Source organism: Coregonus lavaretus (assembly GCF_964263955.1).
Source record: "Coregonus lavaretus genome assembly, chromosome: 22".
NCBI lineage: Eukaryota > Metazoa > Chordata > Actinopteri > Salmoniformes > Salmonidae > Coregonus > Coregonus lavaretus.
Genome location: NC_140009.1, coordinates 26,548,717 through 26,575,542, shown reverse-complemented (window position 1 = coordinate 26,575,542; position 26,826 = coordinate 26,548,717). Strand labels below are relative to the sequence as shown.

Genomic DNA, 26,826 nt, shown 5'->3' with positions numbered 1-26,826 from the left:
TCCACGGTCCACTACGCACAGGGCTCCGCCCAATCCCCCAGAGCTTCCAGGAAAATGTAATCTTATCTCCCTGAAGTGCACGTCAACTGACAGCTGATGTAAAACCAGAAGAGATCATCTGTTGTGTAGGGGGTCACTACACTCAATACACTCACTGGGAATGTCAAATCTTTGTTTTTTGTTTTATTGTCACATACATCAGATAGGTGCAGTGCAATGTGTTGTTTTACAGCTTAAGGGCACATCGAAAAATGTTTTACCTTGTCAGCTCGGGTATTTGAACCAGCAACCTATCAGTTACTGGCTCAACGCGCTAACCGCTAGGCTACCTGCCGCCCACCAATGGAGAAATCTAGTCTTCTTTACCACATCCAGAGATAAGGAAGTCACACCACATGCTGTATGTGTCTCACACATTTTTTTTTTTATTGATGTCCCAAATCCAAATGGGAGATATTTCACTCAGAGTAGGAGATGACAAAGCCTAACAATACATGGACAATGTACAAATATGTAGAGAAATACAATAAAGAAAAACAATAAAGGAACATTATTTTAGGGTTATCTAATTCAAAGGCATATATTTTTACAATATACAAAAAAGCTGCTTATCAAAAGTTTATGTTCACATGCAAGCAATTTACACCACATTAACACATTCACAAAAATGAAAATATGAATAATCTTTAAACAATATCAACATTCAGATTCATACTTGGGAGAGGAGAGAGCGCATCAGTCCATTTACTGACAAACCTGGGACGAACAGACTGCAGTAAGGAAGGGTTGGTTTATTCTTTTGTTATCACACTTTGTGAATAGTAACTCCAAAATGTATACCTAAATGTTTTACAAAGATATTCAAGTTGATTTACAACTTTTATAATGAGTAGCTCACTAAATAGTGCTCTGTGTGTACTGTATGGCACAACACTTTGGAGATATCCTGCTTTAACTCCTTATTCCTACACTCTCAATACACAGTTTACTGATTATCATAAAGACAATGAGAACTTTTTTAAAGACTTATTTTTGTCATAATACAATAGGGTAATATATTTGGGTCAAAGGTATCCCAGGGTTTGATATGCTGTTTGTAGATCCTTCACAATATTCACAATGATGAAGCTGGTTTTCCAGATCAGCAAAACCTTGCATTTGTGCCATCACCACATCCATGTCTTCCTGAATAATATCAATCTCCATCTAATCCAAGGCACATGGGAGAGTAATTCAAGAGTGTCATAATACAGTATGTCCAGAGGTTAGTTGGTATCCTTCCAGAGAACTGTGCTTCCAGTGTTGGGGTCATTGTGCCAGTGTTCCTGTTGGTCCTCTTATCTTTAGTGCATGTCCATGTAATTTCCATCCATGTATACTCTTCTGTAATAAAGAGATGAAAACAAACAAACAAGGTCAATATAAAAGTCTCCCATACTGTAGCACAACATAGTACTTCATCAAACCCCCTGCATGCTGCAACAGCTGGTGATTATTATCTAGAGCCATGAAAATGGAACACAACAAACCATGGATACACACTATGAAAATAATATGTCATTAGAAAGAAGACTATTCAACAAAAGAAAACCTGCTACTAACTTGTCAAGCATGTCATGCAATAAAATAAGGAATGTAACATTTTAAATTAGACTTTTCCATTTAATATGGATCACAACTTACAGTAATGAGAGGTAAGCAAAAGTAGGTCAACTCTACTACTGGTTCTATGAGTTATGAGGAGGATGTGGTGTTTTAACTGTGGATATGAAGCTAGACAATGTGAAAGTGTGGTTTCTAGCTACAGGATGTAATGAACACAACATTTACTTCACATGCGTCCATGCTGAATTTGTGAGCCTGCTCAAAGAGCAAGATAATTTGGCAAAACCTTTGGTCGACCGGGTAAGGCATTGCCATTCATGAGCTATAAGTATCTGAAATGGAGTGGAATGTGGCCAACTGGGCCTTGGCAGTATGTGTTACCACTGCTCTGGCTGTACATTTAATGAATGGTCTACATATTGATTTCACCCTGATTGACCTGTGGTGGACGCCACTAAATGAGCTACAGTATATTGATCAATATGACAAATGATGAGACGCAGATGGAAACTGACAACAGTGGCACTGATGGAAATGGTTTACCACTACGACAGCCTATTTGCATCTCATCTCACCCTTCTGTGTTTGAATAGTTGCCTAATGGTCTTCCTCAGTGCTATTGGCCACAGCACCAAACACCTCTACTGACTCTACTGGCATCGTATCAGACCTCTTCAACACATTGCATTCTGGGAGAAATCTATGTACATGACGATTGAGGATAGACAGTTAGTGAAAGAAAGTGAAAAGATCACTAGTTCATATACACTCATTAGAGATTACTTCGTTATTGGGGTTTAGTTTCACACCAACAGACCAAACAAACTGAACATGCTGCCATATGATGTCACTTACTAGCAAAGACAGTTCATAGATAAGGATAGCATTTTAATCTCTGTAAATGTCTATCTGGCAGCCAAAATGACCTGTCCAATCATGAGACGAGCAGGAGGAACAGGAGGAGGAAGGTGGAGAAGAGGAGAGGATGCAGCAGGAGTAAGAGCAAGTGGAAGGATAGTGGCAAGTGGTGACAATGCTAGGGAGGTCCTGAGGCTCAATATCGTGACAGGCACACACAGAGAGTGAACAGAGGTGACATCCACAAGAGGACCTGCCATTGAGTATGGGGAGGAGAAAACATTAGCAGACATAGACAACCAATTATAAGATTTAGCATATACTTAGTGGTACTGTTGTCAATTCTATATTTAAGCAATAAGGCCCGAGGGGGTGTGGTATACGGCCAATATACCATGGCTAAGGGCTGTTCTTATGCGTGACGCAAGAGTGCCTGGATACAGCCCATAGCCATGATACTGTATATTGGCCATATACCACAAACCCTCGAGGTGCCTTATTGCTATTATAAACTGGTTACCAACAAAATTAGAGCAGTAAGAATACATGTTTTGTCATACCTGTGATATACCACGGCTGTCAACCAATCAGCATTCAGGGCTCGAACCACACAATTTATAATAGCCTGTATGGTATGGAAAACGACATGTAGGTGTGGTGCTGTGGTAGGTTACTGGTTATCACCTGGTATGGGTGGGGCTGCGGTTGTAAATGTCATGGGCTCCTGGGTGAGGGTGCTGTGGTGACTCTGCCATGTTATCATAGTCTGTTACACCCACAGCCAGCTGGCTGCGCCAGTTTCCTGTGCTGGTTGATGAGGAAACTAGAAAGAGAGACAAAGTGAACACTTTTTAGTTGGACTAAAGAAACAGACACATATTGGGGAGTCTCAGAGAATGACACCCTAACCCTAGTTTCATGTCCACATCCCGGTCCAACCCTAACCCTCAACCACAACCACAACCCTAATCCTAACCCTAACAAACAATACAGAATTATTGTCATACAGTATGTTAGGAATGTATGCATTATATTGATCCGAAAAATACGTGTCCCTCTGTGTTACTGAGGGTGAACAGACAGAGTATGGTATTCTGAGGTGACCTGCTGCAGTATGAGGAGAAGCAGGATCTATCCCTACCTGAGGAGTAGGAGGTGGTTCGGCTGGAGTGGCTGAAGGGGGCTGGCATGGTCTGGTATCCCAGGCTGAGCTGAGAGCCGTTGTCGTAGTCATACCCAGCCAGACCCCTGCCTGCCTCTCTGTGGCCCCCGCTGCGGTGGTACCAGCCTCTCAGGTGCTCAGCCACCAGGGCCTTCTGCATGTTCTTCTGCAAGGGCTCGTTGCGGGGCCCCTGTCTGGTCCGGGGCAATCTCATGGTGGCGTATGGGTTCTGAGCAAGGCTGTCTGCTTGATCACTACTATAGGTCCTGTACCGCTCGTGTCTGTGGTAATTTTGTACTTGGTAAGAGGGGTTGACATTGTAGTGGCCCTCAATCTCGTTCTCATACACGTAAGCACCATTGGAGTAGGGCTCCATGTCTGGACAGGGGTAGCCTGCCACGTAGTAAGCAGTTGGTGCATAGTGCGCTGGGGGCTCGTACAAATAACTACAGCCGATATGATTCTGGACCAGATTAGGCATACTGCCTGTGTTTCCATAGACCTCCACCCTCCTGTGGAGCTGATGGTTGCGGGTTCGAGAGTCCAGGGTGCAGTAGTGGGGGTTGCCTGGGTAGTCCAGGCTGGACTGGCTGGTGAAGGAGGAGCAGTCCTCCATGGCCTCTGTGCTGTTGCTCCTGTAGGCAGGGGACAGGGTGAAGACTGGCTTCTCTGAGTTGGTATCCTTTAGTATCCGTTGCTGGGACTCCAGACTGCCACTGCGGTGCCTGAAGGACTGAGAGTTCCCATCCGACCTGCAAAAGTCACACAGCCAAAAAACATTTATAAAACAAACAAACATTTAATGTGTTATTGTCACATAAATGTGTTGTTAGACGGTTATCAAGCAAATAGTGTGACCTGCAAAAGTCTCACACAAAAAAAATAACAATGTAATTATAGGGTTATCAAGCAAATAGTGTTAAGAAATCTGGATGTACAGCATACTAAATACTTATGATTACAATCATTTTCTGTTAAACGTTGGGATGCAGGTACGGTTTTAGATTACAGGTTAAATGTTCAGGTTCGGGGTGACTGGGTAAGGGTTTGGGTAGGCATGGTCTGAGAGGGGGGGGTCTCACCTGAGATGGCTGCTGCTGTAGGCATTGCGGGTCATAACGGGGGTGGAGGGCATGCTGCGTGGGTCCCGTGGAGATCTGGGTAAGGTTTTGTAGGGGCTGCTGTGTGCAGATGACACCTCTCTGGGGTGGAAATGGTGTGAAGCATCCTGGCCGTCAAATGCTAACCTGCTGAGACTCTTGTTGTGGTGGTGATCCAGGGAGCGTGCAGGGCTGACCTGAGGGGAGCACTGGACCGACCGTGACCGGGGCCTCTGAGCACCATCAGAGTCATCTGGACAAAGAGACACAACTCATGGTCAGATGGGACTGGTAAAGGCACTGTTGCAACAAAGGTCATGTAGCTAATGTATGACTGAACTGTGTTCCACTCACCGTCATCCAGAATCTGACTGTCTGACAGCGAGCTCGTCTCTGAACGGAGAAGCTCATCTAGGGAAGATGGACGAAAGCATATCATAGATGAAAGATTATAGTACAAATCAATAAACTCATACAGCGGAATGTGTGTGTCTACTTTTATCTACAGTACCTGCAATAATCACAGAGGCTCTTTGGGTAGACTTCTCGCCCTTCTTGATTCTGTACTGGTTCATGTCATCCTCAACCTGCTGCAGTTTCCTCATGGCGTCCTGACAGTTCCTCCTCCTCTTCCTCTTCACCGTCTTACAGAGCTCTGCCTCCGAGGCTAGTTTCTTAGCTGCTTCCACGATCTTCTGCTGAAGAGCAAACCTGCTCTCCAGGTTCCTCAGATAAGGGTCCTACAGATCAGAGTATACATACATTATTATAGACAATATTACAGCAGAGAAGGGCAGATCCATTTCAATTTCAACTGAGCAATTGACATGCATATCCAACTTGAAAATTACAAACAATGTAGCCATAACAACAAGGTAATATTTTGCAGTAGTTTGTGTATGTATTGGGAAATACAGAAGACAACTCATCAACACGTGATCCATACGAAACAGGACAGGACATGAATGCAATCTTCATCACATTCCATTAATCACACAAAAACAATCTTTCAGTGTACGGTACAGATGGTACTCTGCTTAGAATAATATCCTAACACCCCAGTTCACAACCCTCCCTGAGGAAATCATGGAATTCATGTCATGTCATATTCTACAAAATATTAGTCTCTCATGACAGACATATATAATTATTTTCCTGCAGTCGAATGACCAAATCGCCCTCTAGTGGCCTCATGGGTGAATGTTATGAATATTTTTAATAATTTCATAATAAATGTGTTTTCTTTACGCAGATAATTCTGTTTTTCTTTGTCAAACGGTTTTGTTATATATCAGTCTTCTGTGATGTATATAAAGTGTAATATTGGGATGCAAACTCAAAATTGAATACATTTCAACTCTATATCTGACATGGTACAGGTGTCTTATTTTTTTCCAAATCAAATCAAAATCTAATTTAAGCTCATAACCATGTATGTGAGGTGTATACTTTTGTTTCAAAGTAGATGTGTTTAAGACTACCAAGAAACACTCTGTGTGACCCTGATTTAGCCCACTGCAGTAAACGTGAGATTTGGTTCTGGGTGCCGAGATTAGCAAAATATATGTCATATACTGAACGTTTCAACACAGACCTCATTGTATGGGAAGAGGTCATCCAGTTTGAAGGCCGTGCCAACTCGTCGTCTGACCTGAGGAGGTCTCTCGCCTGCAGACAGGGGATACTCTTTGGGCAGTTTGCCCGTGAGCTCCTGAAAACACAAAACAAAGCATACAGGTCATTTAGCTTCACAGCAAACAACTGGAGAAAACAGACACTCTCTTCACTGAAGGTCCTGGAGGGAACATACAGGCTCTTACAGTTACAAAGCGTTTTACTCCAATAGTCTCAACTGACCAAACTATGGCAATTTATATAGTAGCTTCACTGGTGTTCTACTGAATGACCCTGACTGCAATGAAAAAGGAATTCCTTAACTGTATCAGCCTAGACCCTCCAGGTGCTCGTAATGAGCAAATCAATGTAAGCAATTGTCTACAAGCAGAGAGAAACAATTAGATTTTAGAGTAGCTCACTGCCTCTCTCAAGCAGATTTTCTTTAGTTCCTTTGTTTTCTGGGTCAAGACATCTTGGATCTCTTGTTCCTTCTTCTTTAGCTCAGAGATCTTCTCCTTTTTCTGTTCTTCGTCCACCGCTGAATCTGCAGACCCTGTAGTGGTGACATTGTTTACACTGTAAATGTACCATAGGTCTATTTGCTTGTTTTGGTTGCACATTATCTAACACAAAGTGCATACAAATACGGGTATATTTTTCCTAGCCCTTTCCATTTACAGGTTTTTCAAAAGAGAAACATTTAGCTAAAGAGAGATTTGAGCTACCAGAATGCTGGCCCACCTGTTGACACCAGGCTGCCAGTGCTAGCCATAATGAGGTTATGCTTAAGGTTATCTCCCAGCCTGGTTATCTTGGTTCCTCCTCCATGATCTGTTAAATCCACGGCAATATCACCCAAACTTTTCGCGGCACTTATTTTACCCTGGGATGGAGAGATTGAGGTGATTGAGGATTAGGGATTGTTATAGTCAATACATACTACAGCTCTACACTGTCTACATGTAAATACAAGCATTTAATCCTACATGAAGAAATTGATCAATTTGGTTGGTATAGGGATGCATAAAGGTACAGAACACAGATACACTGATTGGGTCAGGCCTAAAAATAGATCATATAACATGGTACCTTGCACCTTACCTTGCTTTGCTTTCTGTCCAAGTAAAACTGATGCTGACTGATGGCCATGACCCAGATGGTTTTGATCAATGAGTGGCTGGCGTACCATGTGTGGATGACTAAGCCAGTCTGGCCAAATGTACGCTTCGTCACTGCCCGCCTGTTTAGAGATAATACATACACAATGATTAGTCTCAGGAAGATGAGCTTCTTTGGTTGTCTAAAGGAAATTCTAATCCATGTAGTTGTGATAAATATCTATAGTTTGACTTGCCCTCACCTGTGAGGGTCATTCACCTCAACAGCAAATTTCTTCTCCCGAAAATACAAGTTCTCCAGTTGCTTCCACTGGTACAGCTATGGAGGTAAACACAGAGAGACAGAGAAACAACTGATTAAGGAGTGGTGAAACCTTTCACTTAAACTATGACTCTCAAAGCCGGCATATGACACCTTCATATGTACCCATCTGTAATGGTGAATCACAACAGATTTCTAAACACTTCTACATTTATGTGGATGCTACCATGATTACGAATAATCCTGAATGAATCGTGAATAATGATGAGTGAGAAAGTTACAGAGGGTCAAAGATCATACCTCCAAGACATGCTAACCTCCCCTGTTATTGGTAATGGTAAGAGGTTAGCATGTCTTTGGGGTATGATCTTTGACCCTCTGTAACTTTCTCACTCATCATTATTCACGATTGATTCAGGATTATCCGTAATCATGGTAGCATCCACATTAATGTAGAAGAATTTAGAAACATATTCTATTCTTATTTACAATAAAAGTGACTCCAAAATGACATAATACATTATTTACCAGTCATTTCTATTGGGCACAAAATAATCTGAAAAACAACCAAAACTAACTGCAAATGTATCCAACAAGTTTGTAGAGTCACAAGCTCGAGTCATTGCGTGCTAGGAATATGGGACCAAATACTAAACTTTTGCCTACTTTATTTATAAGAATCTTTAGGAGTGTCAATAATTTTGACCCCTACCTTTTAGAGATTTTTTTAAAATTACTTGTTAAACAAAATCGCTTTCTCTGAGCAATTGTATTAGTATAAAATAAAATAATTTCCCAATTTTTTGGAGCATACAATATAGCTCAGTATTTTAATTATTTAATCATTATTGCTCATCTTTATCAAGGGTGTCAATAATTTCAGACCCCACTGTAGCTGTTTTTCGTTGAACAAATTAGATTGTCAGCATCCAATATGGAAAACTCTACCGTCATCTCAGACTCTTACCAGTAGAGGTTCAGTAAGTGAACAATCCTTGCTGTCTGTAATCCTCTCTGTCCAGCTCAAACAACTCCTTCTCTCTGCTTCCAACAAGTCTCCTCAGGTATTCTCAGCACTCTGAAGGGTAACGCCCAGACCCTGCCTCTATGTCCTTGACATCACAGAAACACCCTCCTCCCTCCTCCCAACACTAAACGTCTGCCCAACCAGCTCTTCTTCTCTCTTCATGTTCAGACTCATACGCACATAGACCATAAACTTAACAACGTGATACTGTAGAGACGGATCACAAAGCTGGGTGTTCCTCCTCTTCTTAACAGAATAACACCAAGCTAGAAAACATCCACTGAACCAGAAGAGCTGGTTACACACTTTACATGCAGGATTCTCAGAATGATAAATAAGTCTACATATATTAACTGGTCTGGTAAAAGTAGTGCAGGCATACCTCTGTCCTGACATTGATTTGGTTATGAGTGATAGGTTGTCAGACAGAAATGTAATAAATAAAGGTCTCCAATGTAATGTTTACCTAAAGGGATCGATCAAACAGTCTGGTAATGAACTGACTGTCACTTGGATTTTCAAGTCTGGCCTTGTCTGCTCCAGCTGTAATGAGGGCCCAACCCTGATCAGTGGAATAGGTGATGAATGTGTGCGAGAGGTCTAGTGCTACGGAGGAATCTTTATCCCTGCCCTGTCATTTCATCATTCCCCAAATAGACTGCTGAAGCTCCTAGCGCTGTCAGATATAATTTGACAGTAGCAGACAGACATCTGCAGAATGAATCTCCTATATGCCTGTATAAAGGCTATACTGCACAATGACTGCTGTACACTGCCAATAAAATAAAACGTATCCTGTACTCCTCCATATTGTAAGTAGAGGAGAACACAAATGGGAACAAACAAATTACTGTACCTTCCGGGGTTTCAATTTGTCCTGCAAATCATATTGGCCAATTCCTTTGTAGCTGATCCCAAGCCACCATGGGATGCCTTGCTTGTCCTGTGAGGCAAAAGCATAGTTCCATGACTGAACTGCATACATCCATTCCCTTAGAGAAATCTGATTTTATAAGTGCAATAGCTATTGTTGTGTGCATAATGCAATATACTGTATTCTTACCTTTACTTCATAATAATGGACACCATACGTGGGTAGGGATTCCACTAGGGTCAAATACCTGAATTGAAATAATGTTCTATTACAGTAACATCCCAAATTCCCTCTTTAATTTTCAAAAGGTGGTTTACCATAAATATTATAGATGGTACTGTACACAGGACAATGAGAGCCTGATATGTTAAAGATGCCTACAGTGAATCACAATGATTCACTGGCCAGACAGTAACTGGAGTGGGTTATTGATTTCTATCAGACCTTGGTTGCGAGAAAGGAGATAGAGTGATAGAGAGAGAGGATGAGAGAGTGAGAGAATAAGGGAGAGAGAGAGGAAAGAGAGTGTGAAAGAGAGGGAGGGAGAGAGAGAGCGTGTGCAAGAAAGAGAGACAGAGAGACAGAGAGACAGAGAGACAGAGAGAGCGAGAGCGAGACAGAAAGAGAGAGAGAGATGGAAAGAGAGAGGGGTGAGGGATGAGAGCAAGATGTATGAAGCCAGGGCCTGATGTATTTTATCTGATGACTTGTGGTAAACAGGTGTGTATGAGAGGGAATGAGGGATCATTGTTTTTCCAATACTCACTTCACTATGGCCTGTCCTCGGGAGACTCCTTTCAGCTGTTTGTAATGCTCTATCACTCGATCCTCACTGTAAAATGCATTATGATGACACCTTCAACTCCTAAGTTATGGGTTGCATCACTCCTCCCTCTCAGGAATGCATCAAACATCATACATCATTGTCTGATATAACATTGCTGTTGAACCACCTTTTATTTAGCAGTCTTTCTAAACTAAACAGTTACCAAGGTGAGTTTACCAGTATGTAAGTGATGGGTGCTCCTTTAGCACCTTGTTGGGAAGAGTTGGAAGCTTCTTCAGTTCCGTTCTGGTGGTGTCATCACTGAGAATAATGATTAAACAGAATGGTTATGAAGATATGGATGGTGAAATTCATTAACTAATACTGTACATAACAGTTAGCAAATTACCATACAGAAAACTATGTAGAGAAACCATTATCGTGCATTGAGGTCTTCTAAAGTCTAAACAACCTGGAATGAGCTTCTAATGGATATCGCCACTATTGAGTCAGACTGTCTGACCCACAGGTGCAGAAACCTAATTGGCAGACACGCTCCAGGTGCATGGCCACATGGGAAGTTCCTGATAATGACCTAACTTAAGGTCCATTCTCTGGCCATCTAACTCCTGTAATTGCTGTTAATTTGGAACGAGACAGGTGGAAATGCAGACAAAGATCTACAGTGTTCCATAATTCCCTTTCCATGGTTCCACCTGGATGCTCCCTGACAGAAAAGAGGGTGCTGCTGTTGCAATAGAAGTTGTATAAAAGGAGGTAGAACTATGCTGTTAGAATCCAGCCCTGCAGACTGCAGTAGCCTTGGCCGAGCTGCCAGTGGTATGAGACTCTTTAGCAGGCCTGTGTGAGGTTTTAACACACCGTGGCAGCCTCACAAGACACAACATCACTGCCTTCCCTCTTACAACAGACTTCTCTGTCATTGATTTGACTTTAAGTCTGGAGAAACAGTTCCATTATTGAATGTCTTTGCTAAATGTGTGATGTTGTCTTGTTACTTAGATACCTGTTGTGTTAGATACTCATTAGAGTTTACAAAACCTTAAGAACACCTTCCTGATATTGAGTTGCCCTCAGAACAGCCTCAATTCATCGGGCATGGACTCTACAAGGTGTCAAGAGCGTTCCACAAGGATGTTGACTCCAATGCTTCCCACAGTTCTGTCAAGTTGGCTGGATGTCCTTTGGGTGATGGACCATTCTTGATACACACAGGAAACTGTTGAGCGTGAAAAACCCAGCAGCGTTGCAGTTCTTGACACTAACCGGTGCGCCTGGCACCTACTACCACACCCTGTTCAAAGGCACTTAAATATTTGTCTTGCCCATTCACGCTCTGAATGGCACACATACACAATTCATGTCTCAATTGTCTCAAGGCTTAAAAATCCTTCCTCCCCTTCATCTGTAGTGGATTTAACATGTGACATCAATAAGGGATCATAGCTTTCACCTCGATTCACCTGGTCAATCTATGTCATGGAAGGAGCAGGTGTCCTTAATGTTTTGTAGACTCAGTGTCCTTACCTTGAGAAATCCCCCTTTGCTTCCTGAAAAAAAGAAAAAAAAAGAAAAGAAAAAAAAAAAACAGCATGTTAGAAGATGTATGCTTTAGATTAGGAAATTACTATAAAGTACAAGGCCCCAAGAAAATAAGGAACTAACCTGCAAGGCATTTGCTGCTAATTTGAAGACATTCTCACTTTCCACCTCTATATCCCCCTGTAAGAATTAAAGCTTAATCATACATGCGTAAATGTACATATGGGCTGTTGAGACGCTTTGCAGATGTCTGTATCTGTGCTCTGTCCCTATGACTAACTCGTATTCATCGAAATAGAATTCTCTTGGACTGAACCGATCAGCAATCTATCCTTACTGACTGTCATCTCATTCCAAAGCAGTGTTTCACAGCTACAGTCTGACTGTTTGAGGTTGTTTATAAAGAGGGAGAATGAGATGGTGAAGCAGAGCAACCTGACCCCTGAGAAACCAAAGGTTATCAACACACAGCAGAATAAGATAACAAGTAGCTTACATTGTAGACGGCAGCTTTTGCATTCAGGAAGAATAATTCCACCGTTGTGTTGTCTTTCAGCAGAGTTATACTCTCGATGTAAAACCTTCGGGGATACACACAAATAGAGGTTTGAAAAACGATTTGTTGAATTGAATGATAAAATACATATTGCATGCATAATCAGTAAGACATTCCTTAATCTTAGCACCCACTACTAGACATTCCCTAATGTAATAAAAACCCCATTCATTATCATCTCAAACCAATCCAGGAGTGCTTCCTACTGGAAGGTATGTGCTAAAGATTGAGATGATGCAATAGCTACCTGACCAGGAAGTTGAGGGCGATAGGCCCAGTAGCCTTCTTAGAGAAGTCATGTTCCAGAACTCTTCGGTCCAACTGCAAGTATTTACACTGGCCACTGCAAGAGTCAACGAAGAAAAGTGTTAGAGAAACAAACAGCACTGTGAAGACACGCATACAAGCATACATACAGTATATGCACGCACGCACGCTGTATAGTCTAACACACATATACTTACATACTTACACAAAATAAGCTATGTGACTTACCTGTCATCAACAAATGTTAGTCCGAAGTATTCCTTCTCTTTGAGGTTAAAATGTGAGGACACCAGATCTAGGAGTTCACGGGACAACAGCTTGGGCTGTGGAATAGGAGATTGTTTGAAGAGCGCATTAGGCCTATCTATTTGAGGGCATTATCATTTTTTGTCAAAACAATTTGAAATTCATAGGAACTAAATTAACTGTTACAATAATCTCAGCAAAAAAAATGAAGATAGTATACTGTACCTGAACCAGCAGCTCAAGTTTCCTGTCGTCAAGGAGATGCACCTGGCAGAGTCTCCCCTCCGTCATCTACAATGGAGGACAGGAAGTTAGGTTCAAATTAAATTCAGTACTTTGCACCTACATATATGTAGTAAATTGTGAGTATTGGAATTGATCATACTGTCAAACAACATCAACCCTGTTTAGATCATATATGACATTAGTAGGACATTTCAGCTGTGTAGAAATCTTGTCTCTGTCAATGCAAATTGACAAAGATCAAACATCAGCCTTCAAAGAGGGGTTTTGTTTTAGAAATGGTCAGAAAGCAAGTCAAAGTCCCACGGTGTGTTAACAAAGTCCCATATTGAGCAATTCACAGTCCAGAGAGTTTAATCCTGTTAAGGAAATAATCATTGATTTTGTTAATTACAATGATGCTAAGATATAGGTTTCTCATACTGTACTGCTAAAGTATAGGTTTCTGCTACATGCATACAACCTACAATGGCTTACAAATCCATCACAATATCACATAATAGGTAACACTACAGCAGACAAAGACACACGCCTCAACCAGCCCCTCTAACTGCCCTCTATTGTAAGTGACAGAATGGGGTTGGCCAGATGAAGTCCTCCTACTGATCTATAGAGTGCTGCTGTACCTGGTGGAGCTCCCCAGGGACTACTGTCTCTGTGGTAATAAAACTACTACCACACAGGTCTGAACACATCCCTGTCCAGAGCTCATCTTCATCAGCATGAAGCCCTTCTTCCTCAATATCCACACACTGACATCCAGCACAAAGCGAGCGCTTCTGACCACCAGCTTGTCAATACTGCACGGTGTGCACGCTAGATAACCCCCACCCGGGCCTTGGCTGTCCCTGCCCTGCGACGCCTGGTACCAAACCCAAGTCTGGCTGGGTTTGTTTGCGTAACAACATCAGTGCTAAGTGATGCTAACCCATTGAGCTAGGGCATGTCTGGGTCAGATGCTAGACTACAGACTGTTCTTTCAGAACGCTGCTTCTGCTAAGCCTGAGGGAACATGGGTCAGCCTGGAGACCTGGTGCAGATGACTTATATTGTGGCCAAATCATTTACGCTCTAGGGACAACACAGGGCATGAGGAAACCCAGGTGTTGTATAGTGTTGGATACCAGACAGTAACTGCAATACTACCTCTTTAAGCATTCTCCCTTAGGGGCTGTCTCAGACAAGTCCGTTTGGCTCCATCTAGACGGCCTGGACAGACAGAGATCAATGTCTGCTTCACCTGCCATTTTTAGGCTCATTTAGGCCCAGATGCACGCATGCGCGAATGCATACACACGCACACATACACACACACACACACACACACACACACACACACACACACACACACACACACACACACACACACACACACACACACAATGGCTAAATTGATTGGTTATCTCACTGAGAGGGAAGTGGAACACTCAATCTCACAAATCAGTTGATTATATCAATTAGCACTCATTAAATTAAGGGCCCTGAATTAAAGGCCCTGCAAAACTGACAATGGGATATATTAAATGTTTTATGATTGAATGTGAAATATGCACATTCAATGTATCCAATTCATTTTGAATGACTGCATGTCACTCACAGTAAACAAAGACCTACAGTATTTGGCACAGTGCATTGACATTGCTCTGGCAGTATTATAGCAGCAAGATGTCTAGTGTCTTTGTGATGACAATACTATCATAGTTTATTCTGTTCAAAACCTGCTGCCTAGAATAACCACAGTTGCATTTACATGTTGACCACTAGGGGGAGCATGGTGATTTGTCAGTATAGTACAGAATTCTATGTGGGGCAGAAAATGTCAAGAAATGTTTCTTACTTTAGGCCCTCATGTGCATGCACATGTGAGGATTTGTTTCCAATGTGTACTTACAGTATCAGCCAATTTAATTGAATGAACCATCTGATTGGTGTGCCCCCTTTTAACAGCTGGGCACAGTGGGCAGAATTAAAGCCTATCTATTTTTATCCCTCTGGACACAGCTTTCATCTGGACAAAGCTATCCGGAGCTTTTCCAGAAGCACAAACTCAGTAGGGCTGAAGCTCAATTCTATGTCACTTTTGATGTATTTTCTTTAATTCTTAAAAGTCTAAGCCGTTGGGGGTGGGGGTTCTAAGCTGACATATGGAATTATTTTCAAGAAGGTCATACCATGGATCATTTAGCTAGCTCCATACTTCCATTCAATGGGTTACCTTTAGAGGAGTCCCACTTGTGGGGGTCGTAGAGCAAAACGTAGAACATCAAATGCGTGTTCGTGAGAGTCTCCCCTTTCTACAGTGGAGTTATATTAGTTTGTAGCCCAAACGGTTCGGACGCTACAGACAAAAGTTGGCACATCAGCGTTACCGACTTCCGACGAGTCCCGTAGGGATATCTCTATCTTAAACAGACAGATTTGTATTATGTTACTTAGATTGACACACCGGTAGACTCTAGGGGGTTTTAAAGACCGTGTTTACTGTCAACCTCACACCAAGCTTCATTGAGAGAGAGACAAATATCAATAATAATATTTGGAAGTATAACTATGCAAACGTACAGTACCAGTCAAAAGTTTGGACACACCTACTCATTCCAGGGTTTTTCTTTATTTTTACTATTTTCTACATTGTAGAATAATAGTGAAGACATCAAAACTATGAAATAACACATATGGAATCATGTAGTAAGCAAAAAAGTGTTAAACAAATCAAAATATATTTTAGATTTTAGATTCTTCAAAGTAGCCACCCTTTCCCTTGATGACAGCTTTGAACACTCTTGGCATTCTCTCAGCCAGTTTCATGAGGTAGTCACCTGGAATGCATTTCAATTAACAGGTGTGCCTTGTTAAAAGTTAATTTGTGGAATTTATTTCCTTCTTAATGCGTTTGAGCCAATCAGTTGTGTTGTGACAAGGTAGGGTTGGTATACAGAAGATAGCCCTATTTGGTAAAAGACCAAGTCCATATTATGGCAAGAACAGCTCAAATAAGCAAAGAGAAATGACAGTCCATCATTACTTTAAGACATGAAGGTCAGTCAAAATGGAACATTTCAAGAACTTTCAAAGTTTATTCAAGTGCAGTCGCAAAAACCATCACTATGATGAAACTGGCTCCCATGAGGACCGCCACAGGAAAGGAAGACCCAGAGTCACCTCTGCTGCAGAGGATAAGTTCATTAGAGTTACCAGCCTCAGAAATTGCAGCCCAAATAAATGCTTCACAGAGTTCAAGTAACAGACACATCTCAACATCAACTGTTCAGAGGAGACTGTGTGAATCAGGCCTTCATGGTCAAATTGCTGCAAAAAAACCAATACTAAAGGACACCAATAAGAAGAAGAGACCTGCTTGGGCCAAGAAACACGAGCAATGGACATTTGACTGGTGGAAATCTGTCCTTTGGTCTGATGAGTCCAAATTTGAGATTTTTGGTTCCAACCGCCGTGTCTTTGTGAGACGCAGAGTAGGTGAACGGATGATCTCCACGTGTGGTTCCCACCGTGAAGCATGGAGGAGGAGGTGTGATGGTGTGGAGTTGCTTTGCTGGTGACACTGTCTGTGATTTATTTAGAATTAAAGGCACACTTAACCAGCATGGCTACCACAGCATTCTGCAGCGATACGCCATCCCATCTGGTTTAGGCTTAGTGGGACTATCATTTGTTTTTCAACAGGACAATGACCCAAAACACACCTCCAGGCTGTGTAAGGGCTATTTGACCAAGAAGGAGAGTGATGGAGTGCTGCATCAGATGACCTGGCCTCCACAATCACCCACCCTCAACCAATTGAGATGGTTTGGGATGAGTTGGACCGCAGAGTGAAGGAAAAGTAGCCAACAAGTGCTCAGCATATGTGGGAACTCCTTCAAGACTGTTGGAAAAGCATTCCAGGTGAAGCTTGTTGAGAGAATGCCAAGAGTGTGCAAAGCTGTCATCAAGGCAAAGGGTGGCTACTTTGAAGAATCTTAAATATAAAATATATTTTGATTTGTTTAACACTTTATTTGTTACTACATGATTCCATATGTTTTTTTCATAGTTTTGATGTCTTCACTATTATTGTACAATGTAGAAAATAGTAAAAATAAAGAAACCCCTTGAATGAGTAGGTGTGTCCAAACTTTTGACTGGTACTGTATATTGATATCGATTGACTGGAATATTGATTCCAATTTTCCAGTAGGCCTACAGTATTAATGTTCATCCAAGACTACTGTCACTGCTCAGTCAACCAAACACAGTCCATTCAACAGCTTTCAATAAAACACCCCTTGCCTTCAGGGCCGAGATGAATGAATCCCACATGGCAGAGATGTAACGGGACATGGTGAAAGAAATGTAAAGGCTTTTTTTGTCTCTGCTGTCTGAAAAGTGGGACACAGGCAATGGGCATGGGATTGTAAATACTGGGGCCTAAGGGCCTGGTTGGTATAGATAGCTTGTTACAGTGAAATGGTCTAATGTTATGGATTGGAGCTTGCCCTTTACTGCTCTAATATCAACTGTATTGAGGGGACCTAAACATAACCCTCTATAATGCTTGGCTTGAATCATGTCATCGTAAATTACTTGTTTTACATAACTTTATCAACAACGTCACTTTCACATGGCAGTTTTAAACTGTACATGATTATCCACTATGTGACAACAATGAACATGTTTAATGACAGACTAGAAGTATTTAGGTATATTGGTGCACAACGTATTGGGCAGTGGGTGACCTCATTACTGAGGAACCCTTTAATTGGTAAGCGGACGATAATGAATTAATTAGCTGCTTCTTTCACTTGAATAGCTCCAAGTCATTCTGGAGATATATGTGTTGGTAACATATTGTAATTCACACAACCTATTTTGCTAGTCTACCAAAGAAACACCAGACTGAGTGCAAATAGATTATACAGTCTGAAAAATAGAAAGAGAATCATACATTTTTGTCACACCCTGATCGGTTTCACCTGTCTTGTGCTTGTCTCCACCCCCCATCAGGTGTCTTCCATTTGTCCCCATTATCCCCTGTGTATAGCAGTGTTTTCTGTTTGTCTGTTGCCAGTTCGTCTTGTCTCGTCAAGCTTACCCGCGTTTTTCCCGTTCTCCTGTTTTGCTCTAGTCCCTGTTTTCCAGTTTTTCCCGGTTTTGACCATTCTGCCTGCCCTGACCCTGAGCCTGCCGTTCTGTACCTTGTGACACTGTTCTGGATTACCGACCTCTGCCTGCCCCGACCCTGAGCCTGCCTGCCGTTTATGTATCATTCGGACTCTGCTCTGGATTACTGACCTCTGCCTCCCCTTGACCTGTCGTTTGCCTGCCCTCTGTTTTGGTAAATAAACGTCTGCACCCTATCTTATCTCAGTTTCCTGTTTTCATGTATTATTGATGAAACCTGGTCACACACGCCAGCTCATGTCTGCTCTTTAGACTCTTACTGTACATGCATGTCCTCTGAACATGGTTTAGACATGCTCTCGATTCATTTTGCACATTTCTATGATCAGGTTCACATTTCCTGGTGTCATGCTGCAAAGCAATGTATAAGACTTAGTCAATAATTTTGTGGTAATTAGCCTCAATGTGTCATGGGTGGATTTGACAACCAGTAAAAACGCATTAGGATCTGAACTAGTTAATATAATAATAATAATATGCCATTTAGCAGACGCTTTTATCCAAAGCGACTTACAGTCATGCGTGCATACATTTTTGTGTATGGGTGGTCCCGGGGATCGAACCCACTACCTTGGCGTTACAAGCGCCGTGCTCTACCAGCTGAGCTACAGAGGACCAATATCAGGGTTATAGTGTTCCCACTCCTAAAGAAAACCAAACACTCTAAGCAGTCAAAACAATGTCTTCCTGTGAGTTCAAGTGCCAGTAAACAGCCTACTAAACAGGATACCCCGCTCTCATGCTATCAAGCCAGGGTTACTGAAAAAGGACCTAATCTAATCACGTGTAGTAGTTTTCCATTCAGCAACAACACTCTTTACAGTCAGGGCACAATTGCACGAACACTCTCTGGTGTTTTGACACGAAACGACTGGATGGTTGCACGGCAAGTGAATTCCCCTCAGTAACTTGTTACTGATATGTGAATGTACCTTTTGGCTTCTGCTGGTGACTGGTCATGACACTCTATTAGAGCCCCAAAGAAAACATCTACGTAAGGCTACATGGAGCAGAATTATTTGAGGGGTGGCTGGGACACCTGTTCCCCTAGGCTTAGCGCCTTCTGGGATCCTGAGATAGTGAGCTGAAGGGAGTGGTGTTGGGAAGTCTCCCATATTGGATTTCTCCCTTGGCCTAATTTTGTCATTGGTCAAAAATAATGGCAGTTGGCCATCATCTACCAGTCTTTATAAGACTGTTCGAAGTGTTTACTGATGTTGGAGAGAATTATGATATTGGAAACAATGAAACACAGGATATTATGCTGCATAAAATTGCTTGAAATATTAATTATGTTTTTGCAATATCTCCTGCAATAAAATAATTAAGCGATGACAGCCTTCATCTAAGAAGTTTGATTTATGTCATTTGATATCATTGCCATCAAAGAGCACTAAGCACTGAACACTAACCATGCTGTCTACACTGTCTAATCATGACAGCTGTAGAAGCAGTATTAGTACAGGAGTAGTAGTAGTAGTAGTAGTAGTAGTAGTAGTAGTAGTAGTAGCAGCAGCAGCATTACTAATCGTAGTAGTCAGCCGGGCTTCAGAGTCATACGAAACATACTTTATGTATTTCTGAGCACCTCCAAGACGTACAGTATGATACCTACTAATGGTCTAGTTACAGAAACGAAAGAAGGGAGGTTGGTTGGGGAGGATGGGTAGGTGTAATCAGTCTAGCAATCCAAAGGTTGCATGTTTGAGTCGTGTCGTTGACAACTGTAGCATTTTAGATAACCCTTATTCTAAACTTCACCTAACCTGCTACATAAATTAACTTAACCTTTGTCGTTTAAGTTCTCCTAACCTTTTTTCCATAAATTATCCTAACCTTTGTCATTAGTTCCCCTAACCGCCAACGTAAATTCTCCCCATAATTCTTCTTTGTTGTTACAGCATAACAAGCAACCTGGTCTCAGATAAAGACGTGTAATACTATACTGTATGTCCTCCAAGTTGTATGATAAATTAAGTCACCCAATTCGTATGCTATTGAACGACCGGGTAAGACGTACAATACTATTCGTCCTCTCATTCATATGATATTGTACGACCGCTATTCCATTCACTCCCGAGTGGCGCAGTGGTCTAAGGCACTGCATCGCAGTGCTAGCTGTGCCACTAGAGATCCTGGTTCGAGTCCAGGCTCTGTCGCAGCCGGCCGCGACCGGGAGACCCATGGGCGGCGCACAATTGGTCCAGCGTCGTCCAAGGTAGGGGAGGGTTTGGCCGGCAGGGATGTGGGTTTGTTTCCCACGGGGGGCCAGTATGAAAAAAAAAAACATGTATGCATTCACTACCTGTAAGTCGCTCTGGATAAGAGCGTCTGCTAAATGACCTAAATGTAACCTAATGTAACATATCATACTAAATGGAGTGCACAGATTTACATACAGAATAATACGAATTGCCCTGAAACCACGTTGCTGCAGTAGCAGTAGTAGTAGTAGTAATGCCAGTTACTGTTGCTATCCCTTAACTACAGATGTTATGCGACTAGCATGAAAAGCTGTTTCTCCTCCTATAGGGTGTCAGTAGCAGGTGCTGTAGTGAGGGGTTTGCCTGCCTACTGAAGGGGACTGCAGAGTTGTATTATCAGGAGCTGCAGTGACTTTCTGCAGAGCCATGGAGAAGGGAAAGGAGCAGTCAGTCACTGAGGAGCAGAGTAGAGATTGGGCTATGAATGATGGAGGAACACTGGGACGCGGGGCTGGGACGTGGGTAACATAACTATGAATCACATTTTACAGATTCTATCATCAAAAGAAAACATTAGCTGTCAAAACAATACTATGTTGACATAGCAATATTAATTTTATCGTAAATTAGCATTTACTGCCATCAGTTGTTATTATAGGTATTAGCAAGAGACACAAATCTGAAGCATTTAGAGTTATGGAGTTGAAGAGGTGTATAATACAAATGGATGCTTCAGGGTGATGATTGCCATAATGGTTAAAATCTTATGCACACAGTTTCATAGAAAGTGTATACTGCCCTACTTATGGACTTCACAATAGACATGTAACGCATTATTTACAGTATGTCTTCCAGGGTATGTCTAAATGCAGGATAACCAGCCTTTCCAAAAAAGAATCCTCTCTTCAGTCAGTGTGTTTCATGTAGATCCTCAGGAGACTTCATGATTCCTGAAGGGAAAGCTGCCAACTGAGTGTTGCTCATCACCAGTATCAAACAGCCTCACAAACCACCTCTCATGTACTGAGGTAGATTCACTAGACTAAAGGAAGAGATGTACACACAAAAATATGTTTTATATAGTGCCAAATAAGGGTTATTTGGCTTGTAACCATAGTGGATCCCTTTTTGGTGCTATAAATAACCTTCTTTTTTTTTTTTAAAGTTCTATAAAAAAAACATGCTCATGAGGTTCTAAATGGAACCTTTATGGTGGTATAAATATCAATTTCCTAAGGTTCTATATAGCACCAAAAAATGGTTCTGCAATGGTACGTACAACCCTTTTGGGGGCTATATAGAACCCTTTTTTATGGTTCTTTTGAAGAACCATACAGGTTTTTTTTATTCTGGTAAGCCATATTATATTATTACAATTCCTTAGATGTTATTATTGTTTTAATTGACACATTGAATTAGGTGTGCTAGCTCTGGAACAGATCGGAATCCCTGAGGAGAGAATTGAGAACCACTGGTTAAGACAACAGTTCTCAACTGACACAAGGCCATATGCAAGTCTTTCACAAGACACAGTCACTGGCCTTAATCATATACACTGTATAACATGTAATGGCATAACACAACATATTAGATAAACTGTAATGACGCTCACAGTTGCACAAAAAGAGCTGTGCGTGACCACACTCCAAAATATTCGAATGAGCCGCAGGCCCTATATTTTAAAGCCCTTATGTGAACTGCAAAGAACCATTGAAGGGCTCAAAGGGTTCTTTGAGTCATTATGGTTCCACATAGAAACCATCACCCTTCCTAAAGAACCCTTGAGGAATCCTCTTTTCTTAGTGTGTAGAGGCAGAAAACTAGCTGAAGTATCGGCCTAAGTGGTGTATGTACAGTGGGACTGAACACCTCCCTCTGCAACTGGATCCTGGACTTCCTGACAGGCCGCCCCTAGGTGGTGAGGGTAGGCAACAACACATCCACCACACTGACCCTCAACACGTGGGCCCTTCAGGGGTGTGTGCTTAGTCCCATCCTGTACTCCCTGTTCACCCACAACTGTGTGGCCGTGCACGACTCCAACACCATCATTAAGTTTGCTGAAGACACAACGGTGGTAGGCCTGATCACCGACGACGATGAGACCGTCTATAGAGAGGAGGTCAGTGACCTGGCAGTGTGGTGCCAGGACAACAACCTCTCCCTCAACGTCAGCAAGACAAAGGAGCAGATTATGGACTACAGGAAAAGGAGGGCCGAATACATCAACGGGGCTGTACTGGGGCGGTTTGAGAGCTTCAAGTTCTTCGGTGTCCACATCACTAAGGAATTAAACATGGTCCATACACACCAACACAGTCGTAAAGAAGGCACGACAACGCCTCTTCCCCTTTAGGAGGCTGAAAAGATTTGGCATGGACCCAAAGATCCTCAAAAAGTCCTACAGCCGCACAATTGAGAGTATCTTGACTGGCTGCATCACCGCTTGGTATGGCAACTCCTTGGCATCCGACCGCAAGGCGCTACAGAGGGTAGTGCGTACGGCCCAGTACATCACTGGGGCTGAGCTCCCTGCCATCCAGGACCTCTATACCAGGCGGTGTCAGAGGAAGGCCCTAAAAATTGTCAGACTCCAGCCACCCAAGTCACAGACTGTTCTCTCTCCTACTGCACGGCAAGTGGTACCGATGCACCAAGTCTTCTAACCCCAAGCCATAAGACTACTAAATAGTTAACCAAATAGCTAACTGGACTATCTGCATTGACCATCTTTGCAGTAACTCTTTTGACTCTTCACATACACTGCTGCTGTTTATTATCTATCCTGTTGCCTAGCCACTTTACCCCTACCTGTATGTACATATCTACCTCAATTACCTTGTACCTCTGCACATCGACTCGGTACTGGTACTCCGTGTATATAGCCAAGTTATCGTTACTCATTGTGTATTTATTCCTCATGTTTATTCTTTTTTTCTATATATTTCTCTCTGCATTGTTGGGAAGGGCCCGTAAGAAAGCATTTCACTGTTAGTTTACACCTGTTGTTTACAAAGCACGTGACAAATACAATTTGATTGATTTGAAAGCGGTGATTTACTATTTCCAATTACTATATATTTAGTTACCCACTTAAACAACACTTGTTTTGTAATGACCCCTTTTTCTTTTTTCAAGGGGTCAGTAATTACTTTATATTGGTTTTTAACTATCTCCAGCGGTGCAACATCACATTAGTCACAACACTATTTTCAACAGGATATCCTGACCAACAACTACAGGGGCCATCACAACGGGATAAGTCTCAGGATAGTGAAGTTTGTCCACTTCCATATCTGAAAAACAGACAATTCCTGTTTACCATGCTAGCTGCCTGAAACTATGTCAGGACCCTGTGTCTTTTTCTGAATCTCACTTGAGAACATGACAAATAGTGACGACTTGTGACAAAGTCGGAGGAGATTCAGTGCTAGTGTTGCTGTTCTTTCTTTGTTCTGTTCACTGCTAAATCTGTAAGTGTAAAAAAATTAGTTTTGAGACATGAGTGTACTTTTTTTTTTTGACGTTTGTAATGAGTTAACTACATAACCTATGCAAATGGTAACATTAGGCCAGAGCTGGACAAAACAACTGCCATTAAACATGACTATTTCTTACAACTACAGATGTAGGACATTAATTTGAGCAAGTTTGCTACAGCAGGAAAAGAATCCTGCAGCAACAGGACATTTTAATTGTTATGTGGATTATCATTAATTTAGATTTTTGTAGGTGTTGATACATTTTTCGTAAAGGGAAAATCAAGTCTGAAATTTCTAAGTGGAAATTACAAACTTCAGAAGCCTTTTAAACCTCCAATACACTACATGTTTTCCATTTCCTGCATTGCAGGAAAGTTATCCTGAAACAGGGTGATCAAATTCAGATCCTACATTTGTACTGCTTCAACCACTAGCTACTGGCACTGCCACCTGTACAACAAGGACCTCCTACTGTGTCCTGCTGTTGCTTTGGCTGCTAGTACACAGGTTAAATTTTTTCTGGGAAATTATGGAGTGAGCCAGCTGCTTTAGAGCAGCCACTGACAACATACAATGCAAAAAATGGCCAGCAGATAGCCTAGCAGTTAAAAATGTTGGATCCGTAACCGAAAGGTCGCTGGTTCGAACCCCTGCGCTAACTAGGTGAAAAATCAGTCGACGAGCCCTTGAGCAAGGCACTTAACCCTAATTTATCCTGTAAGTCTGGAAGAGCATCTGCTAAATGACTAAAATGTACATGTAAAATAAATGATGCAAATCATCCACAACTCATGACTATCTTATTTACATGTAGCCTAAGTACACAGCATGGACAAAAACAGATCAGCAAAACGGAGATACATTATACTTGCAGAGTAAATTGATGTTGCTATGAATTAATCAACTGAACTGAGGCACCTGAGTTTCTGATGCTTACAGATGAATTGTAAACGCTTACTGTATTTACTTACAACAGGCCTAATCCTAAAGACATCCTTTCTAGATCAATAAAGCTAGATAATCATTGCCTATTTACTTTAGGCCTACCCAACCCAATTACTGTAAGGATGCCTTCTTTCTGCACTGTATCCTTCCTCACTGATCAAACCCTGGTCCCAATCCCTCCCTATCTCTCTATACACTGCTGTTCAGTGCAGACTAGACTGGATATAGCAACCAAGGTGTGTCAGGCAGAACGCAAATGTATTGTGTATCTTGTCTGATCATCTATAAACTCGTTTTGTTTTCTTCCATTCACGTAAAGAAAAGTACTTACCATTTTGATACAGTAGGATAATGATAAATTAATACGTTGTATGCTATTAGTTACACGTTTTTCACAATGAGGGAGGAACAATGAACATGTATGGCTAATGGTGGTTTATTTTCTGTTAAATGACAAACCTGAGTTCCCAATTACAGAGCAAAAAAAAGCCCATTGATAGATGGAATCCGTACGATTCTTTTGTTGAAAGAAAAAACACTGATGCCGATATTGATAATAAAACGACAATGGCACAGCCAAGCCTATAATAACGACATGATAAAGCCGGTTAATTTATCACTCCCAAAGATGCGTGAATGAACTGGTCTACTTTTCCCACCGCACAGTTCAGAGAATACTCCAATATCGTTTTATTGCCACATTGTAACGTGGCAATCTTACCTTCTGTTTGGGCGTTTCCTTCTATTTCAGCTGGTTGGCTTCTTGATTTTAAAATAGGTCTCCCCCGGCATATTGGAACCTCATTCAATGCATCCCTCTTTCGTTTTCAGCAGAGGAGAGAGTCGGTGAGCTGAATCGCCGTCCACTATTCGTAGCCTTCTCCCGTATTCGCGCACGCTTACTTTCATCCAAGCTCACCACGCCTTCGCCCCACGGGCATTTACGTGAAAGGGGCTTCTAGCGTTCGCTCTCATCTTAACTACAGTCACTGTACTGAACTGTACACACAATGGGTCACAATCTGCCCATTGCTGGTGATAAACGTTCATGTTTTAGACATGATGCAGACCCATTCGTAATGCCTATTTTGTATTCGACCCTGGTATTATTATGGAAACCTATCAGGCCTATCAGGGTTTTAAAAAGTATAATAATTGTAAGCAATGGCCATTGTGTAAATTAATGCATTTCCATGTGACATTTATCCCACCTGCCCACCGCCTTAAAAAGAAAGCTATTGATCAGAAATGAATAAGATTGAACAAAAGTGACATATAAAAACTGCTCGATATTGCAGAAAATATCACATTTAAGTCTCATGAACCTGAGGTCATTTGTGAAGTGGTATTGATATAACATGTAGTCAAGAAAAAAACAGAATCTATTAATCTCACTGTCTATGTGAACAAATGCAACTGAAAATTTGAGAGCTTAATTGGATTTAATCCTCTGATTGACATTTACAACACAGTTAATGGACACAATCATTGGGGTATATTTCACATGTAATATTTATCCATGATCAGGACTTCTCCTGCTCCTGAAATATTTATTGTTGCCTTAACCCAGGCAAAACATAAGTAGCTACCAGTGGCGGTCAGTGCTGTTTAAGATGAGGGAGGACAATGTTTTTTTCATGAGCATGGCCTTATTTCTATTACAGCATATTGGATGACTCTCATTCTTATTCCACTGACCCAGTTCAATATAACAGCGATAAGTTTAAGCTACTACATGATACTAAAATGTTCC

General features: G+C 41.7%; 1 protein-coding gene across 1 annotated transcript; it reads right to left on the bottom strand.

The window, feature by feature from the left end:
• Positions 1–194: 194 nt before the first annotated feature.
• LOC311150146 (FERM domain-containing protein 4B-like) lies at positions 195–25,918 on the bottom strand. The gene is made up of 23 exons (XM_084187444.1): positions 25,795–25,918; positions 13,247–13,312; positions 13,004–13,098; positions 12,756–12,851; positions 12,449–12,533; positions 12,076–12,132; positions 11,938–11,960; positions 10,627–10,710; positions 10,390–10,455; positions 9,813–9,870; positions 9,606–9,692; positions 7,703–7,779; positions 7,444–7,582; positions 7,084–7,225; positions 6,762–6,895; positions 6,320–6,436; positions 5,237–5,465; positions 5,080–5,136; positions 4,708–4,978; positions 3,605–4,377; positions 3,148–3,286; positions 2,181–2,305; positions 195–1,383 (listed from the first exon to the last, which is right to left on the bottom strand). Exons 2-22 carry the CDS (start codon positions 13,310–13,312, stop codon positions 2,203–2,205), a joined length of 2,898 nt encoding a protein of 965 aa, XP_084043570.1. The 5' UTR covers positions 25,795–25,918; the 3' UTR covers positions 195–1,383; positions 2,181–2,202.
• Between the last annotated feature and the right edge of the window lie 908 nt (positions 25,919–26,826).

What these genes read in the sequence shown, in the direction of transcription:
- LOC311150146 (XM_084187444.1), bottom strand. Translation starts at nt 13,312, where the DNA reads ATGACGGAGGGGAGACTCTGCCAGGTGCATCTCCTTGACGACAGGAAA. An exon ending in CGAGGACAGGCCATAGTGAA is followed by an intron (nt 9,871 to 10,389) that starts GTGAGTATTGGA and finishes ATTTCAATTCAG; the next exon opens with GTATTTGACCCTAGTGGAAT. An exon ending in AGCCTCTGTGATTATTGCAG is followed by an intron (nt 5,137 to 5,236) that starts GTACTGTAGATA and finishes CATCTTCCCTAG; the next exon opens with ATGAGCTTCTCCGTTCAGAG.